This window comes from Salmo salar, chromosome ssa27 (assembly GCF_905237065.1).
Source record: "Salmo salar chromosome ssa27, Ssal_v3.1, whole genome shotgun sequence".
NCBI classification, from domain to species: Eukaryota; Metazoa; Chordata; class Actinopteri; order Salmoniformes; family Salmonidae; genus Salmo; species Salmo salar.
Window position 1 is genome coordinate 17,685,299 of NC_059468.1, and position 21,536 is coordinate 17,706,834.

The 21,536-nt window shown below is 42.2% G+C and overlaps 1 protein-coding gene across 1 annotated transcript in view; it reads right to left on the reverse strand.

Moving 5' to 3' along the window:
* Positions 1 to 2,104: 2,104 nt before the first annotated feature.
* LOC106588605 (potassium channel subfamily K member 9-like) overlaps positions 2,105 to 21,536 on the reverse strand; it is a 37,312-nt gene continuing 17,880 nt past the window's right edge. Inside the window, exons 2-3 of the mRNA XM_045709209.1 lie at positions 4,570 to 4,581; positions 2,105 to 4,383 (exon numbers count right to left, since the gene is read on the reverse strand). Of these exons, the coding sequence (XP_045565165.1) occupies positions 3,461 to 4,383; positions 4,570 to 4,581 (935 nt within the window). The 3' untranslated portion in view covers positions 2,105 to 3,460. The remainder of the gene's footprint in view (positions 4,384 to 4,569; positions 4,582 to 21,536) is intronic.

Here is a 21,536-nt window from a genome sequence, read left to right on the forward strand (position 1 = left end):
ATTTGTCTGTTGACTCACTCAGCATTAATCCATGCATGTTAATATGGCACATTTCATGGCAGAAACAATTATTGTTTTACTCTCTTGTAAATCATTGTACATCATTATCATGTTGGCATCACCTCACTATGGCATGATCAGTCATTAAAATGCTGGTATGCACTTTATACAAATACAATTATAGAGATGTATTGAACATATGCAATACTGACTCTTAATCGATAAAAATGGCTTTAACATTGACTCTCAACCCTTAATATCCATGTGCATGTCCACCAACTACACCAAGAAAAGACTAATGTGGTATCTTAGCAAAAATGTAAAAGAATGAATTTTCCAGCTATACCAAATCATTCTCCTCAATAATTGGACAAACCTAGAAACTGCGGCAGCTCTGCCTAAATAAATTATTTGGACGTTGTAAATCAGCTGGATTGTGTCTGTGTGGTTTGCCGAAAAAAATGTACTTTTTTGCTTTGGTTTTGTATTTGTATGAAGCTACATGAATCCTTAGAGATGGAGACATATTTTATAAGGAAAAGGGTTGGATTTATTTCTCAGATGTAAAATGTGCCTACAGGTATAGAAACATTGAAATATCGTTTCTTAAAGGCACATATTCTAAAATGTGTAAAAATGCTAACGCATCGGAGCTGTGGAAAGGCCGTTTTATTCCAAAGGATGAAAACGTACAATATATGATATAAAGTACTGTATATTTACATGTGTATTCCTGGGGTCATCTGAACATTCTAGAACCTTGGATGTTAATGTTACAATATTTTTTTGTTATTCTCATTCAAGACAGACACAAGCTATGTTTCCATTAACTTGTCCAGGGATTTTTTGTCGATATTTAGAAAGTTCGCATAGAAAATACTGTTTGTGCGACAGTTGTCTGCTGGGGTGCGTTTTCATTTAACTATCTTGTCGATAAAAACAGAAGGACGTAATGACGTCACATCAACAACAAAAAATACATTTTTCGCATAACCCTAGTGTGGAATAAAAATGTAGTGGTTGAGTTGTTTCCATTACCCTTTTAATCAAATTGCTTGTTAATACATTGGCGACAGCTTGTATGCCCTCCCACCTATCTGTTTCATGTCTCAGGTAGCCTGCGAAAGCCAGCATGGATAGAATGCAATAATTGACTAATATTTGCCATATTGTAATAATTCTTATGTGCCAACATATCACCAAGGTCCTTGCCATGGTGAAACTCCTCTAGATCTGATATAATTGGATGGTGAAACTAGCCAACCAGAAAAGCAAGGCGAAGCAATTCAGGCATTCTTGAAAGTCAGGACAATCCTTTTCCTGAAAATAAAAAAAAATGTATAGTTGAAAAAATACATTTTGCAAGCAGTTGGCATTTAGAAGGAAATGTGAAGTAGAGCTTTATAGTTAACCTACGTGATGACATCACATACCCCGCGTACCTTCAAAATTATTTGGCAGTCATAATTTATTCGTAAATCACCATTTCCGTCATCATTTGTCACAATAAAGAAAGTTAGACAAAATAAAAATCCACCCCTGTAGAATGTCGATCTTTAGACAATTTCTCCAATATTTGCCGTTTCTATTACACGTCACAAATATTTGTTTTTCAACATTGCTTTTGATTACTAATAAACCAATGGAAATCTGCCTAATGGTATCCATGGCATTTATCCCTTATCAATGGCACATGGCAAATGGCACATGTTGTGCTAAATGAATCAATGCCCAGTATTGCATTGTTCCTTCAGAAATGCGTCTGGTCCTTTTTCACCCATTGATTGCCATTTGGCTGTCATTGAATTTAAATGACAGCCAGTGATAACATCACTGTATACATCTAAAATGCCTGTCATTGTGTTCGTAGGCTATAGTTGTGTATATATTCGCAGTGGCACAATTGAAGTTTGGATTACACCTGTCATCAACATTAACATCCTTACAGAATAGCAGTGGTTCCCTGGCCTGCTCCTCTATGGCTTGATACAGTGAAGGTGTGTGTGTGTGTGTGTGTGTGTGTGTGTGTGTGTGTGTGTGTGTGTGTGTGTGTGTGTGTGTGTGTGTGTGTGTGTGTGTGTGTGTGTGTGTGTGTGTGTGTGTGTGCACATGCTCTGAACCCACACTTCTCTATAGTACAGGAAGTTTCCCTTAGTAAGATGATGCATCTCAATATCCTTTTCCTGGAAAATTAGTACTATTTTTTATAAATGAATTAATATGTATTGTTTTGTTTGGCAGGTGCATTCGCATTTATGGGATTTCTTCTGTGATTTGATTCGGGGAGCAGAACCTAAAGAGGCTATCCTTTCAAAACCTGAGAGCAAAGGTTATTGTACAATTTTTCTGAATGAAAAAATTATGGAAAAGCGAATAAACTGTTCAGCCTACACTATACATCATTACTTTTAAGTGGCTAAATAAATAAAGTATCTTTTTAAATAATTATTATGATTATTTGCTATCAAAATTCATTTCAATTGCAAGGCTATTATTTTTCTCCATTCATCTATATGCATACCAGTTTCACAAAGTACATGCACATAGCAACTTTTCAAACTGGAAAGCCTTAAAATCCTTGCTTATTCCTTTTCACGTCCTCATATTTTACACTATCTGAAATCCAGAAAAAACCCATCTACAGACACAAACCATAATAATACAAAATCTGCTGTTTCAAAAAAATTGACAAAAGTATTGAAATAAAATAATTATGGAACACTCATTTGTTGACATCTAATGCACATGCTAAGATTGGCAACAATATTTTGGCATGATGTTCTGTGAACAAATCATTTACACTTTTTTTTCTGAGAATTGCTTATAGAAAATAATACCTGATGTCATTTCAAATTGTATCATCTCTGTCTGCAGTGACGCAATGGAGGAAAAGCACTTAACTGCAATCATTTTAAGTTAAGGTGAAACAGGCATGCTCACTTAAAAGAAATGACATATCCCCCTTATAATGCTAAGTGTGCATCATTTGGTACATTGTTACCAAGGTGCTATATTACCATTGTGAGCCAGCAATAAGAAAATGTATAACAAGATCTGTTGGTTCTGGTTAGTATTTCTCTGATGGGACAATTTCCTGGGACAATAAGTATCCATGCTTCATGCTTTGAATCCCTAACAAGAAATTAATGAGATAAATTCATGTCCAACAAGTTTGCCATTTCTTTCCAACGCTCCTTCCTCTTCAATCAATCGCTGTGAATCGCTTCAATATATTATATCCTTAGACCAACCAAAAGAAACAAAACAAAAGTGCTAAAATGAGATTTGGTTAGGAGCAGCATTGGAGATGCATTGTACTTGTGTATAAAAAGGAAAGCTAGCAGTTGTCTGTGTAGATAAGCCAACCCAGTCTGATGATCTGTTCCAATTCAACGTTTTAGCATTTAGGAAAAAACGTTGAAATGCAACATGTAGTTCAAAACACTATGATGCACTAGGCTCAGATAGATTTCCTTCTCTTCATGAGTCGGTGATTGTCTGTGAAGCTGTGGAGGCCTGGGGAGACTGAGCTGATGGGCGAGGGGAAGAAGCTGTTCTTTAGGGTGCTGGGAGAGATCTCCTCGATGCGGTACGACACCGAGTGAAAGTACTGGTGGGGGTTCAACTGGGAACTAAAGGAGTTCTGGTGAGAGAAGGCACAGCCCATCCCTCCGCCCCCCATCCCTCCTCCCATCCCTCCCCCATAGCTACCAAACTCGTGTGAGTGGTAGTTCATGCAGGAGCATACAGAAGGCAGGTCGGTGACCTCGGCGCAGTACTGGCCCTGCGTTTCCCTGCGCCTCCTCCTGGCACCAACTCCTCTCCCCAGCGTCTCCTCCTGGATGTGGATGATCATGCTGTTTCTGTTCCCCGCCAGCGAGGCCCTCTCCTCTGCGTCCCGCCTCTCGTCCTCACTGTTCATGGTCAGGAACCTCAGCACCACCAGGTTGAGGAAGGCTCCTATGACAGTCAGGCCCACCAGGATGTACATGAAGCTGAAGGCCACGTACAGGGGCCTCCGCTGCAGGGCCCGGTTCTTCTGCAGAGCCACAAAGTCCCCGAAGCCGATGGTAGTCAGTGTGATGAAGCAGTAGTAGTAGCTCTGGAAAAAGCTCCAGTCCTCGTAGTGGGAAAAGGCGGCCGCCCCGATGCACAGCGTCCCGATGCAGGAGAAGAACCCCACCGTCACCATGTTCTCCATGGAAACATCGGTGATGTGCATGCCACAGCACTTCTTGATGCGCTTCAGGAGGGACTTGACGAAGGTGTTCATCCTCTCGCCCAGGCTCTGGAACATGACCAGGGTCAGGGGTATCCCCAGGACGGCATAGAACATGCAGAAGGCCTTCCCCGCATCTGTGCCGGGAGCTGCATGGCCATAACCTGCAGGGAACAACAGACCACAGTCACCAGGATGTAACATCAACGGTACAGCACCATGGCCATAACCTGCAGGGAACAACAGACCACAGTCACCAGGATGTAACATCAACGGTACAGCACCATGGCCATAACCTGCAGGGAACAACAGACCACAGTCACCAGGATGTAACATCAACGGTACAGCACCATGGCCATAACCTGCAGGGGAGAGAAGACAGAGACATTGATCAGGACATAACATCTATGGTACAGCAGCATGGTCCTAACCTGAAAGAGAGACAACAAACCAGAAACCGGGACCTGTATTTTACAGCGATGGCTCGATAACTGCCAGGGTTGGGGTCAAATCACTTTTCAATTCAGTACATTCAGAAGGTCAAATAGCCCAATCATTTCCTCAATTAATTGAATTGAAAATAGAACTCAGCCCCACCAAGCCACTTTCCATAAACTTAACTCCCCAGTTTGGCTTCTGGCTTTGTTTACAAATTTGACCCAGTGAAAAATCCCCAAAGCGTCCAGCTAACCCCCACAGATTGTGCCGATTTTGAATAAGAGCTAACCCCCACAGATAGGGCCGATTTTGAATAAGCGCTAACCCCCACAGATAGGGCCGGTTTTGAATAAGAGCTAACCCCCACAGATAGGGCCGATTTTGAATAAGAGCTAACCCCAACAGATAGGGCCGATTTTGAATAAGAGCTAACCCCCACAGATAGGGCCGGTTTTGAATAAGAGCTAACCCCCACAGTTTGGGGCGATTTTGAATAAGAGCTAACCCCCACAGATAGGGCCGGTTTTGAATAAGAGCTAACCCCCACAGATAGGGCCGATTTTGAATAAGCGCTAACCCCCACAGATAGGGCCGGTTTTGAATAAGAGCTAACCCCCACAGATAGGGCCGATTTTGAATAAGAGCTAACCCCAACAGATAGGGCCGATTTTGAATAAGAGCTAACCCCCACAGATAGGGCCGGTTTTGAATAAGAGCTAACCCCCACAGTTTGGGGCGATTTTGAATAAGAGCTAACCCCCACAGATAGGGCCGGTTTTGAATAAGAGCTAACCCCCACAGATAGGGCCGGTTTTGAATAAGAGCTAACCCCCACAGATAGGGCCGGTTTTGAATAAGAGGGCAGCACAGAAATGGGTCCAGTCATTCATCTGAGGACGGCCCAGAGATTATAAGGTTGTCCAATTTAGTGCAACTTTCCTTTCCGGTCCTGTGAGCTGCAGGGGAGTGTGGGAAACGTAGGAGTTATTGGATGAGGAAGGAGTCGTACAGGAGCCAATAATGCTTTTAGGATAAGTAGACTTTATCTTTAGGCCTGTAGGTGCTTACACACACACACACACACTCAACCTGTGGTGATAACTAAAGAGGAAATAATAGTGTTTGTTGACCATCCAGATATGGAATATGATCAGATATAATGCAGAGGTAGGGTAGGCTATACATGCTTTGTTATACAGTACCGTACAATACAGTACAGTATATGAATGGCTTTGAGTATGAAAGGCCATGCTGAGAATATGCTACATTTCTGTAATACATTTCTGCTGTATCTGGCTCAGATACTGTATCTAGGCCTAACTCACTGTAACCAAATAACACCCACCATTTTTATACATGGATACAGAAACAAATGTTTTGACAAAGATACATTGCTCTCCTATTTTTCACAGACCCATTGTAACCTGAACTAGTCCATTGGCCTTTCTGTTTCTTTACTATTGATTTCATACATTCCCTGATGGGTGTCCACCCACTCAAGCACATGAGGAATTATTCTTTTTATAGACTCAGGACTTGCTCTATCTGACTTGCAGCAAGCGGAGAATGGAATTGTATGTGCATATAAAGTGTGCTCCCGTGATCCTATATGCTTTACCCGTGGAATTCAAGTGTTAAACTTCTTGAAGAATATCAAAGATGGACCATGGATCAATAGTTGATCTGACTGCATTTGATAAACTCCCGCAGCTTCTCTGAACTGGATTAGGTTTTTTTTTTTTACTTATTTAGCAAACAAATGGAAGGATAAACTGGTTTGAAAATCTATGGTACCTAACATACAGTACCAGTCAAAAGTTTGGACACAGCTACTCATACAAGGGTTTTTCTTGATTTTTACTTATTTTCTACATTGTAGAATAATAGTGAAGACATCAAAACTATGAAATAACACATATGGAATCATGTAGTAAGCAAACAAGTGTTGAACAAATCAAAATATATTTGAGATTCTTCAACGGAGCCACCCTTTGCCAGCTTTGCACACTCTTGGCATTCTCTCAACCAGCTTCATGAGGTAGTATTTCAATTAACATGTGTGTTTGAGCCAATCAGTTGTGTTGTGACAAGGTAGGGGGTGGGGGGGGGGGGGGTATACAGAAGGTAGCCCTATTTGGTAAAAGACCAAGTCCATATTACGGCAAGAACAGCTCAAATAAGCAAAGAGAAACAACAGTCAATATGGAACATTTCAAGATCTTTGAAAGTTTCTTCAAGTGCAGTCGCAAAAACCATCAAGCGCTATGGTGAAACTGGCTCTCATGAGGACTGCCATAGGAAAGGAGGACACAGAGTTACCTCAACTGCAGAGGATAAATTCATTAGAGTTACCAGCCTCAGAAATTGCAACCCAAATAAATGCTTCACAGAGTTCAAGTAACGGACACATCACAACATCAACTGTTCAGAGGAGACTGCATGAATCAGGCATTCATGGTCAAATGAATGGTCAAATGGTCAAACCACTACTAAAGGACACCAATAATAAGAAGAGACTTGCTTCTGCCAAGAAAAACATGCAATGGACATTAGACCTGTGGAAATCTGTCCTTTTGGTCTGATGAGTCCAAATATGAGATTTTTTGTTCCAACCACTGTGTCTTTGTGAGACACAGAGTAGGTGAATGGATGATCTCTGCATGTGTGGTTCCCACGGGAAGCATGGAGGAGGATGAGTGATAGTGTGGGGGTGCTTGCGCGTGACACAGTCTGTGATTTATTTAGAATACAAGGCACATTTAACCAGCATGGCTTCCACAGCATTCTGCAGCGATAAGCCATCCCATCTGGTTTGCGCTTAGTGGGACTATCATTTGTTTTTCAACAGGACAATGACCCAACACACCTCCAGGCTGTGTAAGGGCTATTTGACCAAGGAGAGTGATGGAAGGCTGCATCAGATGACCCGGCCTCCACAATCACCCAACCTCATCCCAATTGAGATGGTTTGGGATGAGTTGGACTGCAGAGTGAAGGAAAAGCAGTAAATAAGTGCTCAGCATATGCGGGAACTCCTTCAAGACTGTTGGGAAAGCATTCAAGGTGACTACCTCAGGAAGCTGGTTGAGAGAATGCCAAGGGTGTGCAAAGCTGTCATCAAGGCAAAGGGTGGCTACTTTTAAGAATCTAAAATATATTTTGATTTGTTTAACACTTTTTTGGTTACTACATGATTATTACTACATGTGTTTTTTCATAGTTTTTATGTCTTCACTTTTATTCTGCAATGTAGAAAATAGCCAAATAAAGAAAAATCCTTGAATGAGTAGGTGTGTCCAAACGTTTGACTGGTACTGTAGATATACACACCCCTTTGCAATGATGCTTCACATTGAGCATCCAATTTCCTTTGATCATCCTTGAGATGTCACTACAACTTGATTGGAGTCCACCTGTGGCCAATTCAATTGTTGGACATGATTTAGAAATAAACACACCTGTCTATACTGTATAAGGTCCCACAGTTGACAGTGCATGTCAGAGCAGAAACGATACCATGAAGTCCAAGGAACTGTCTGTAGATCTCCAAGAAATTGTGATGAGGCATATATTTGGGGAAGGGCAAAAAACAATTTATAGAGTGTTGAAAGTTTCCAAAAGCACAGTTGTCTCCATCGTTGGGAAATTGACAAAATATGGAACTACCCAGACTCTGCCTAAAGCTGGCCGTCCGACCAAACTGATTGACAAGGCAAGAAGGACCTTGGTCATGGAGGTGACCAAGAACCCAATGACCACTCTGACAGAACTACAGAGTTCCTTGGCTGAGATGGGTGAACCTGTCAGAAGGACAACAGTCTCTACAGCACTTCAACAAGCCGACGATTTATGGGAGAATGGCCAGACGGAAGCCACTTCTGAGAAAAAGTCACATGACATCATGCCTTGAGTTTGCAAAAAGGCAAGTGAAAGACTCTGAGAGCATAAGGCAAAAGATGGTGTGGTCTGATGAGACAAAAATGTAACTATTTGGCCTGAATGCAAAGCACTATGTCTGGAGAAAATCAGGCACAGCTCGTCACCATCCCGACTATGAAGCATGGTGGTGGTAGCATCATGCTATGGGGATGCTTTTCAGCGACAGGGAATGGGAGACTAGTAAGAATAGAGGGAACAATGAATTGAGCCAAATGGCAATTTTCCTTGATGAGAACCTGCTTCAGAGTGCAAATGATGACAGACTGGGCGTGCAAAGATTTACGTTCAAAGAGAACAATGACCCCAAGCATACAACCAAAGCAATGCTGAAATGGCTTCTGAACAAGATTGTGAAAGTCCATGAGTGGCCCAGCCAAAGCCCAGACTTGAGTCCCATTGAAAATCTGTGGAAAGACTTGAAGATTGCTGTTCACCACAGCTCCCCATCTAATTGAACAGAGCTTGAGAAAATCTGCAAGGAAGAATGGGACAGAATCCCCAAATCCAAATGTGCAAAGTTGATACAGACATACCCATGTTGACTCAAAGCTGTAATCGCCGCCAAAGGTGCTTCTACAAAGTATTGGCTCGGGGGTGAATAATTATGTAAATTAGATATTTCTGTATAAAAGTTTCAATTAATTTGCAAAAACTCTAAAAACATGTTTTCACTTTGTCATGATGGGGTATTGTGTGTAGATGGGTGAGAAATATTTGATATTTAATCCATTTTGAATTAGTAACAACAATGTGGAATAAGTCAAGGGGTATGAATACTTTCTGAAGGCACTGTATTTATGATTATGTCTAGCGTTCTGCGAGGTGAAATGTTTAGCGCTATGAATGTATCCAGAAATGTTAGGCTGAGAAATAGTGTAACGGCAGCTATGACTGTGCCCTCACTCACATCTTTACTTATTCATGTTTCTGCCCCAGTCCTCTCAGTGATACAGTAGCCCTGCGGTATTCATAAAATGAATGAACTGCATTATTAACCCAGAGCCTGGTCGACTGACTACATGTTCTGTCTGAACAAATGAAACACCGTTATTCTGTCAGACTGATTCTCATATTCCTCCTCAAAGTTTCTTAAAAGTTTCTACTTCATGTTGGTCGGTAGTGTGTTATAGTACCTCTCTATTTCGTTTTTCCCCTTTATCTCTTCTCTTTCTCTCTCTTCTCTCTCAATCTCTCTCTTGCTCTCTCTCTCTCCCACTGCATTTACATATTTAATTGTTGTGTACAGCTTGACAATGTTTCTCCAAGCAGCCACCACAGTTGGATAGCTGACTTGAATCTGATGACAGAATGGTGCAAATCAAAATCTCACACTGTCAGTAGGAATTCGTCTTGCTCCGTTTTGAACCAAATCAATGAGCCTCCGCAGCTATATCTATTTCTCAGACAAAGAGATGTCTGAAAGTGTTGTCTGTGTGTGAGCGGAGGGAAAAGTTGAACATCTGCCAACTAGGATTTAGATCAGTTACAGTGTATGGGGGTGTTTTGTTTATGCTGTCTTTATGCTGATAGTAGAATTGCGATACCGTATGCATTAAAATACAGTTAGGGTCCCAATGACAACACTGATATTGTTTTCTCAAAACGACCATATTACTCAGTTTGGCAGCATTTACTTTGAAATCTCTAGCTTCAAAACACAGTGAGAACCGCCTCTGTTACAGTAGCTAGGTGTAATATAAGATGATACTTGAGACGTCCTGTATACACTCCATCACCTTGCTGTGCTGCTCCCCTTGCCAGTGCTTATTCATCACCTTCAGATGGAGGGATGTTATTATCCTTTTCATCATCTCTGTGTTCTGCTTTTTAATCAGGTTGGGAGAGATAACAACCTCTAAGTGATTAAACTGTAAATGGATTTCATGAGACCAAACTGAGAGCCAAAACAAACACAAGTTGTTTGGCATTACCACAGGGACACTAGATGTTTGGCATTACCACAGGGACATTAGATGTTTGGCATTACCACAGGGACATTAGATGTTTGGAATTACCACAGGGACATTAGATGTTTGGCATTACCACAGGGACACTAGATGTTTGGCATTGCCACAGGGACACTAGATGTTTGGCATTACCACAGGGACATTAGATGTTTGGCATTACCACAGGGACACTAGATGTTTGGAATTACCACAGGGACACTAGATGTTTGGCATTACCACAGGGACATTAGATGTTTGGCATTGCCACAGGGACATTAGATGTTTGGCATTGCCACAGGGACACTAGATGTTTAGCATTACCGCAGGGACATTAGATGTTTGGCATTACCGCAGGGACATTAGATGTTTGGCATTACCACAGGGACACTAGATGTTTGGCATTACCGCAGGGACATTAGATGTTTGGCATTACCGCAGGGACATTAGATGTTTGGCATTACCACAGGGACACTAGATGTTTGGCATTACCACAGGGACACTAGATGTTTGGCATTACCACAGGGACACTAGATGTTTGGCATTACCACAGGGACATTAGATGTTTGGCATTACCACAGGGACACTAGATGTTTGGCATTACCACGGGGACATTAGATGTTTGGCATTACCACAGGGACATTAGATGTTTGGCATTACCACAGGGACACTAGATGTTTGGCATTACCACGGGGACACTAGATGTTTGGCATTGCCACGGGGACACTAGATGTTTGGCATTGCCACGGGGACACTAGATGTTTGGCATTACCACGGGGACACTAGATGTTTGGCATTACCACAGGGACACTAGATGTTTGGCATTACCACAGGGACACTAGATGTTTGGTATTGCCACAGGGACATTAGATGTTTGGCATTGCCACGGGGACACTAGATGTTTGGCATTGCCACAGGGACACTAGATGTTTAGCATTACCACAGGGACACTAGATGTTTGGCATTACCACAGGGACACTAGATGTTTGGCATTACCACAGGGACACTAGATGTTTGACATTACCACAGGGACATTAGATGTTTGGCATTACCACAGGGACACTAGATGTTTGGCATTACCACAGGGACACTAGATGTTTGGCATTACCACAGCGACACTAGATGTTTGGCATTACCACAAGGACATTAGATGTTTGGCATTACCACAGCGACACTAGATGTTTGGCATTGCCACGGGGACACTAGATGTTTGTGAGGATGTTCGTAACAAAATTGCTTCATAACATTTCATTGCAAAGTCAAAGACAGTAGCTAGCTAGATAGCTTCATTCATAGCCTATTTGTAGTGTTTGTTTTTAAATGAAGCATCTCTGGATGGGTTCTTACAGCTATTACATTGTGTACACCTTCTAGCAGCAGCAACCAGCTGTCTTCATTCCCTCTTGCACATTAAACAGCCTAATTAATATTGATTTTAATGTCTGGAATTATTCCTGGGGAGTAATCAGGCGGTAATTAATTACATTGGCAGACAGAAATGACAATGAATGAATGGATAAATCATATTTGTTTTGTTGCACTAGTTCAAGAGTGTGTTGAAACTAGCTCAACACCGTCTGCAGCCTATTGGTTAATGGCTGATTTATGCTTGATCCGGCAATGCTGTCTGGAGGCTCCGTATAGAGATGGAGCCTCCGGAGGCTTCCCAAATTTTGAAACAATGCAGAGGGCTTCTTTTATATAGAATATCCCTATACCTCTGCATTGACAGGATTGGTTGATGGTAGGTGAGGGCGGGAGGTCCTGTATAAACACAAACTCATTTCCTTGACAACTTCTGCTCAGCTGCTCTGCTCCGCGAAGCAGTGTGTGCTTTGCCCTTTCGGAAACAAGGAGCGCAGCCCACTGAGTACCTCTATCTCCATCACTCAAATCCACACAGACTATCTGGCATCAAACCTCACGTCCTCTGTACTCAGTCTCACAGAGAGAGAAGGGATGAGGGCCTAGACACATTGGTAAGCTGACAGCATGCACTTCTCTAACATGCAGTGTGAATCTTTAACTAAGACGTTAAGGAACCCACTGACCCCAGAACTGCTGTTCCCAATGTCCTTGAACAGATTCAACCATAATTGGGGGGAGGTTGGACATGTCCTTTTTTCTGCATTTCTCTCAGTAACACATCAAGTCCTACTGCTGACTAGATGAAACAAATAAGACCATTTTATTCTCCTTTCCTCTGTCCCTGCATTTGTTTCAATAATCAAGTTTAATCCCAATGTGCGACCACGCTGTTATGTTTTCCGAGTGCAGCTGTAAATATAGCTTACAATAAAATATGATTTCATTTTGCAAGATTGTCCAGAGCAGAGGGATTGTTGTGTTAGTAATGACTTGATTTACACAGTATATAGTACGTCTATGCTCTCTGAGCTGGCCTGCTAAAGTGACTGGTTGATGTTGGATACGTGGTTTTGTGTTGCAGTGTTGGACTGGTGATTGGATACTGTGTTCCATATTAGTGCTAGATTGGATACTTTCTGGACTCTGTCATTTGTTTGTCCTGTTATGACTATATTAGCTTTTGTCAAGAGAACAGACACATTTATTCTGCTGAGCAAAGACCTGTGTGTGGGGGTGGGTGCCTGCGTACGTGGGTGTTTGTGTGTTGACAGTGATGCACCTGACAATAAAATAGCTGAATAATCCCCTGTGCCTTCACAATTAGCAACTGAGTGTGACACTTTCAAGACTTCTATAGAAATCAATGCACACTGTGTTGGTCAACTCAAAGCTTTTGATACCTCTTTAATAATCGCAGTATTATCCAACTTGAACATCATGAAACTAATCCTGTATCTTCTCGACTTTCCTCATATATTTCAAGGCTAGTTAATGAGAATAAAATGGCCGGTATTGCAACACAGTGCTATACTCCCAACACATCTCAAACTGAGGTCTTGGTGAACCTGCTCTCTCTGTCATTCCTAACCATATCAAATGTATGGGAATGTAGCACGCATGACTGTAAGTTGCTTTGAATAAAAGCGTCTGCTAAATGGCAGATATTATCGAGGCCCCTCGTTGGTGTTGCGGAGAAGTGTTAGTTACTTGAGTAGTTGTTAAAACAAATCTCTATTAGCTCGTCTGTTCTGGGAGGTTAATCTACCTCATATTATTCCAGTGGCCCAGAGACATTAATTGCCTGTGAGCCATGGAATTATAAAGAAGGTCAGGACAGAGGAGTTAGACCGCAGGATAGGAGGCGGAGCAACAGTCAGACTGGATAACACCTTGTGCACCTCCCTCTGATGACCTGTCACCAGCTGCCACACTGACAAGAGCTAACTAACTGTGAGCTAACTAACTGTGAGCTAACTAACTGTGAGCTAATTAACTGTGAGTTAACTAACGGTGAGCGAACTAACTGTGAGCGAACTGACGGTGATGCTAACTGACGGTGAGCTAACTGACGGTGAGCTAACTGACGGTGAGCTAAATGACGGTGAGCTAACTGACGGTGAGCTAACTGACGGTGAGCTAACTGACGGTGAGCTAACTGACGGTGAGCTAACTGACTGTGAGCTAACTAACTGTGAGCTAACTGTGTGTGGTCCAAAACAGCACCTGCAGAGAAGACCTTCAAACACTCCTTCCATGACTCTGTCCAACTCAATGTTAGCATAACGGCCCAGAATGAAGTATCCTTAAATCTATGTATTTACTGTAGGTACACATTCATTTATGTGTGTTTGTGGTTCTGGAGAACATGAGAGAGTGGTAGAGAGGAAAGCCAATGGACATTAACTGAAAATAGTATCAATAGCCCTTTATTGCAATCGCTGATGCTTGATGTGGAAAGTTGAGTTTGTGTAGTCTAATGCTTTATGAGCGATGAAGCCTATGCTTGAAAGTATTTGTTTCATAGATGCATCTAGTTTCTCTGATGAAAGTACAAGAAGCAGTATCTGTCATCTAAGCTTACAGGAAACTTCCCGCGGACACAAGTCTATTTTTATCATTTTGTTAATGCTGAAGCTTCCAACAGTCTCATACACAGATACCAGTACGCAGGGACGTACACACATGCGAGCGTGCGCGCACACACACACACACCAGGCTGTTAAGATATAGACTATCTGCTGTTCAAACATCAAATTTGATCATATCTGTGTCATTTACGTTATCCCATAACCTTGTTGTCTTCACCCACTCACCTGCTCTACCATCTCCTGTGAGGCACACACACACACACACACACACACACACACACACACACACACACACACACCACTGATAACACAGGGGTTGGGTAGGTTATTATATTAGAGCGTTAAAGCACAGGTGACTCACATATCCTCTAACAACAACAAGGGATAGGATGTTTTACTAATTTTAAAGTGTTTCGTCTGAGGCCTGATTGGTTTGTCTTTCTCTTGCTGGGTGCCGGGTGCTCTTAGACTGATGCTAGAAGGGCCACCCTGAGTTACTAAAGAAACACACACACACACACAGGTATACGTTGGGGTTGCAAAATTCCAGGAACTTTCAATACATTTTCTGGTTTTCCATAAATCCTGGTTGGAGAATTGCGAGTTTCCTACTTATTCCCTCATGATGCCAGGAATCCTAGACCAAAGTGGAGCTACTGCCATACTGCTTACACCTTTAATCGTTTCAGATCAACGGCCTCTAAAAGGCGCTGCATGGTCAATCCGACGTCTGCATTGGCCGTGCAGCATTTACGGTGATACGGCCTCTGCAGAAGTCAGGGCATTCCCTGTGCAGCGTAGAGCTGTTGTATAGGAAGTTGTCAAGGAAGTGAGTTTATGTTTATACAGGACCTACTGCCCTCAGCTACCGTCAACCAATCATGTCAATGCAGGGCTATACGGAGCCCTCCGCATTGTTAAATAATTGGAGAGGAGCACGGCGATGCGGTACGGAGCTCAATTTGGCCTCCAGAAGCTCCACAATTGCGTCACACAATCCATACGCCGCCACATTTTTGGATCAAGCATAAATTGCCTATAATCCTTTTCAAGGTGAGTGGACAGAACTGTTAAAATGCCTCTAAATTACAAGAAGCTATCAAATACACCGATACTGAAGGTATTTATGGAAACAGCTCCACAGACAATGTGAATGTTCAGAAATAACAGAATTGGGTTTGGTATTGATGCTCACCAACCAGTGTGGTTGAATATTGATGTGGATGTCAATCATGTAAAGGTCAGTAATTTGTGCTAAAGTCACGGAGGCTTATAAATTATTAGTAGACAATCTCGACCCAGAATAACATAAAATATTTTTTGTATTATTCTGAGGTGAATTAGGTTTTGGATTTCAGAATTCGGTGTGAAGCATTTCAGTTCAGAGTTCAGTGAGCATACTCTCTCTCTCTCTCTGCCTCTGTCTATCACATTCTCACTTACTCACTTACACACACACACACACACACACCGCTACACACACACACTCACTCACTCACTCACTCACTCACTCACTCAGTCGCACAGTGCCTGCCTCCCTATCCCCCCTACACACTCATTCTAAAACTCAAAGGCAGCCAGTGCAGAGACTTTAAAACAGATGTAATGTGTGCTCTCCGTCTGGTCTTGGTCAGAACCCGCGCTGCAGCATTCTGGATGTTTTGCAGTTGACCAACAGCTTTCTTAGGTAGACCAGACAGGAGAGCATTACAGTAGTCAAGCCTGCTTGTAATAAAATAATGGATGAGTCTCTCTGTATAAGCCTGAGAGAGAAACAGTCAATTTGGTGAAGTCGTTATTTTTCAATAGAAGCTGGAACGTATAAAATAGTATATTTTACATACAGAAGCTTTTATTAGTGGATATTTTTGCACACACTGCACACACATGGTCTAATTCTACGCTACTGGTTACATGTCTCAACATGCCCATTACCTCACACTTCTAGCTGTTGTGTCACTGTTCACATAGGGCTATTTATAGTTCAGCTTTTTACACGGTGACACACACTGGCAGTGCCATTCCCTGCTGTGACCTGCAGGGGGAGCTGTGAGCACAGTGTTGATCAACTCCGGGGTATATTTGACTTTCCAAGCTGTGAAAATCAAATGTACTGCAGCCCTCCCGTGTGTGTGTGTGTGTGTGTGTGAGTGCTCTCTTACTACTGTGACTCTATTTGTTTTTCCAGCCCCTAGGGACACACTGTTTAGTATCACAGACACAAGACACCACTTGTAGAGCACAGCATGCTCTAAACTGCCAGAGCTGATTTCACTGTGCCCTGCCCACCACCATGTCTCTGGGGAGGGCATCTATTGTGTTTGTGGTACACCAGTCTGCTTTCACAAGGCAAACTACTGCTTCTTAATGAACAGAATGATAAGCTAATTAGGTGGGTGCTTCCATTTGTCCTTGGAAATATCATTTTTGGATATCCCACTCCCTGAGATTGGGGTCAGAGCCAGGGATCAGCCATTATTGACAGTGACCTAGGAGCAATTAGGGTTAAGGGCCTTGCTCAAGGGCACATCAGCAGATTTTCCACCTAGTTGGCTTGGGGATTTGAACCAGGACCCTTTCAGTTACTGGCCCAATGCACCTAACCACTAGGCTACCTTCCGTCCAAGAGACAGGACATGGACAGGATAACTCAATTATTCCTCCCACTGAGTGTATAAAACAAAGAACATAATGCCCCCCCAGGGTATGGACACTACAAGGTGTTGAAAGTGTTCCACAGGGATGCTGGCCCATGTTGACTCCAATGCTTCCCACAGTTGTGTCAAGTTGGCTGGATGTCCTTTGGGTGGTGGATCATTCTTGAAACACACGGGAAACCCAGCAGTTCTTGACACACTTAAACCGGTGCGCCTGGCACCTACTACCATACCCCGTTCAAAGGCATATACATCTTTTGTCTTGCCCATTCACCTCATGAATGGCACAAATACACAATCTATGTCTCAATTGTCTCAAGGCTTAAAAATCCTTCTTTAACCTGTCTTTTCCCCTTGATCTACACTGATTTGAAGTGGATTTAACAAGTGACATCAATAAGGGATCATAGCTTTCAACTGGTCAGTCTGTCATGGAAAGTTCCTAATGCTTTGCACACTCAGTGTAGATAAACCTTATAGGAGGCAATGAAGAGCACATTCCTTCCCTGAAAAGTAGTGGCAACATCAACACGTTGAGTACACAACATGGACCTGACACACCACGTAAACACTTTAGAAGAGGAATGCTTGGGAAGCAGAAGGTTGTGAGCTAAGCCCTAGCTGTTAGGTATTGTTGTGGCATTCTGCTGGCTCACCCGGTGAGGTGGGGTGGTCAGAGTGGACCAGGGGATTTAACTAGGGACACACTGAGCCAGAAGAGGAGAAGCACTGAGGTGGGCCGGGGGCACAGAGCAGGACCGGAGGTGCAGCGTGGTGTTGGACTGGGAGTGCAGTGCGGGGATGGGCCGAGGCCTGGACCTAATGGGCTAAATGCCACGGCTCCTAACGCAGCAGCACCCACGGGCCAGGCTACCGCCATCCCCCAGATCAGACTGCTATGGAAAGATTTGTAATATTCTAGTTCAGAGAATGTTCTGTGGAAACATGTTTGGTCAGTAACTATATGATGAAAATGAATATCCAATCCAACCAGTGACTTTGGTGCAACAACCAAAACACCTTCTAAATCTTCATACTGTGGTGTGATTGGGCTCTTTTTAAAGCTTATTATTAATTTGATATCTATTTTCTAAAAGTAATATATATGAGCAGGACAATAACCTACAACACAAGGCCAAATCTACACTGGAGTTGCTTACTGTGCCAAGAAGACAGTGAATGTTCCTGAGTGGCCTGGTTACAGTTTTACAGTCGCAGTGCTTGAAAAACTAGGGCAAGACTTGAACATTGCTGTCTAGCCATGATCCCCAACATCTTGACAGAGCTTGAAGAATTTTGTAAGGAATAATGGGCAAATATCGCACATGCCAGGTGTACAAATCTCTTATAGACTCACCCAAGAAGACTCACAGCAGTAATTGATGGCAAAGGTGATTCTAACATGTATTGACACAGAGAGTTGAATACTTATGCAGTGACTATATTTTAGTTATTACATTTTTATTAATATTATTATATATTTGTTTTCCACTTTGACAGAGTATTTTGTGTAGATTGTTGACAAAATATTTGTAATCTATTTTGTAACCATAAAATGTGAAGAAATTCTGAATACTTTTGCAAGGCACTGTATATCAAACCGTATACGTTTTAAGGCAATATGCAATATTTAAAGTGCATAAATCAATATTTAAAATATAACTGCTTCATTTTTATGCATTATTAATATTGGTACCCCTTTACCACCAGGATGCATCGGTGTTTAAGGATTCCTGCATATTTTAATGTATTTTTTATGAGTACAGCTGGATAAGAGCAAGTCTATGTATTTAATGGCATTTGATATGTTCATTTTTTAACATGGTTTCAAGGCTAGGATTGTTAGGGAATAAGGTGAATTCATTAAATAAAATAAAAACTCTCAAAATGGCCACTTGCTGATGTTGTTCCTACTTGTTGTTCATATGTCTCAGTACTGGTCCAGACACTTTCATTTGGATTGAGTATTTCTGCCAGGAGATAAGGGAACAGAAGTGGCCTAACACAAGTTAAAGGGTACACTTGTTTTCCCCAACACCTGCAGAGTTCAAGTGTTTAATCACTGTCTCTAACCATAGGGAACCCAAGACAACAGGGGTTAATTGGATGGAGAGGAATCCTGCAATATTACATGTAAAAAGTACAAGTAACTCCCCATACAGGTACTCTACATACATCTTGATTTCAGGAGAAAACGTCTGCACAAGCAGTAGCCATTTTGCTACACTTTCTTCACAATCTCCATTTCACACAGTGAGATAGCGAACTATATCTGCTGTAAACTCAGCACAAAGAGTGAAACAGAGGAGGAGCTCTCCTTTGGTAATAGATGTTCGATGCAAGCTGCTCTTTGAAAATGGGGGTGATACTTGAATGAATAGAACATGAAACATGAGTTTGATGAAACGCGCAACATGCTGTGTAGCACATTGCAAGTTCCAAGAACATCCTCACCGTGTGAACATTAGACTGAAGGCTCTTAAGACCAGGGGCCTTATCCACAAAGTGTCTCAGAGTAGAAAATTGGTGGTAAGTGCTGAGAATAGAGACATTTAAACTCAATCTTATGGGTAAAAATCAAAGCTATGCATGAAGCCTTTTTAGTCATAGGAGTCCCACCTAGTCGACAGATATTTAGGACACCTCATGAGTTGAGTTACCAGCAGATGTCTTGATTATAGAAAATGTAGTCAGTGATTCCTGTTCTACGGGCAATTGCTTCGGAGTTGTTGAAAGAATGTTTTGATATTTCTACATGATCAACCCATAAATAAGCTAGACCAACATACTTTTGAAAATGATTTCACATGAGCCCTATTTCACATGATATGCCTACCTACTTATAACCACATAAGCTAATAAATTATCACATTTTTCTTTTGATTATTTAATTAACCTACGTCACTTGGTTTCAACTAATCCCTTCGGAGCGCAATAACACGTAAAAAAATATGCCTAAAGTAAAGGCATCTCGGGCCTATGTGAACTTTGATTGTGTTCGGTGAAAATTATTGACCTTTCAAACATGTTATGCAACATTATCGGCAAGTGATTTGATGCCAACTGTGACAAAGACATTTAGAGTTGTTAAATGGTAGTGTTGAGTGTGCTGATTTAACGGTAATATTTTAAGAAATGCCGCTTTTGGAATAAAAAAACGAATAAAAATACATGTTAAGCATAGCAACATATTAGACATTTTACATTTTAGTCATTTAGCAGACGCTCTTATCCAGAGCGACTTACAGTAGTGAATGCATACATTTCATTTCATACATTTTTTTTTTTTTTCCCTCCGTACTGGCCCCCCGTGGGAATCCAACCCACAACCCTGGCGTTGCAAACACCATGCTCTACCAACTGAGCCACAGGGAAGCAAAGACTTAAGAGTAGGCAAAGTGATCGTGTCAGTCGAATTCTATCAAACGTTTTACCATTGCAACATTTCACAGTCCCTTTCACCGTGGTTGTCTGAAACGTGCACAGCTGGTGATGCCTCATCGCGATTGGTTATTCCCAATCATTTACAACGATGTCAAAGAGCATTACTATTTTCCCTTTGTGGTACCTCAAACTGTACTGATTACCAGCTGAGAAACTGTTATGAGTTGATTTTACTCGTGGCTCAGACTTTGTCTGGGCAGTGTCATACCATCCTAAAACATACTCTGAGCTGGGAGTTTTTTTGTCTAAACAGGTTTTAACAGGATTCCTAGCACCTTTTCTGAGAAGCTTTGTGGATACGGGTCCAGGAGTCTCTGGGAAAATTCTAGTCCCTAAAGTAATCAATAACGTCTAAAGAAACTCACCAAACAATCGCCGTCAAGACCACACGCAGACACACAGACCTCTCCCCACCAAAAAATCACTATCAAGACCACAACCTCATGGGCAGAACCACACACACACACATACACATTCACACACAGAACACCACCAAACAACAATCACTGTCAAGACCACACTACCCCATTGACAGAAGTCTTCACCAAACAAGCCTCGTCAACAGTGGTTGGAGATGACAGCCACTGAGACACACACGCCCTTCCACGTACGCACACACACACACACACACACACACACACACACACACACACACACACACACACACACACACACACACACACACACACACACACACACACACACACACACACACACACACACACACACACACACACACACACACCCAACAATCCCTGTCAATGTTATGGTCTTGCTCATGTAGCTGTAGGAGATGACAGCTAAGAAGGGAGGAGGGACAGAGTGCAGCTGGGAAGTGCCTTTGGCTACCGAGAGCTGTCGATCACGCTGGCAGCAGACAGAAAAGTCAGTGTGTCCACTGTCATCATTCTCCACACTAGATGATGTCATCACGCTGGCA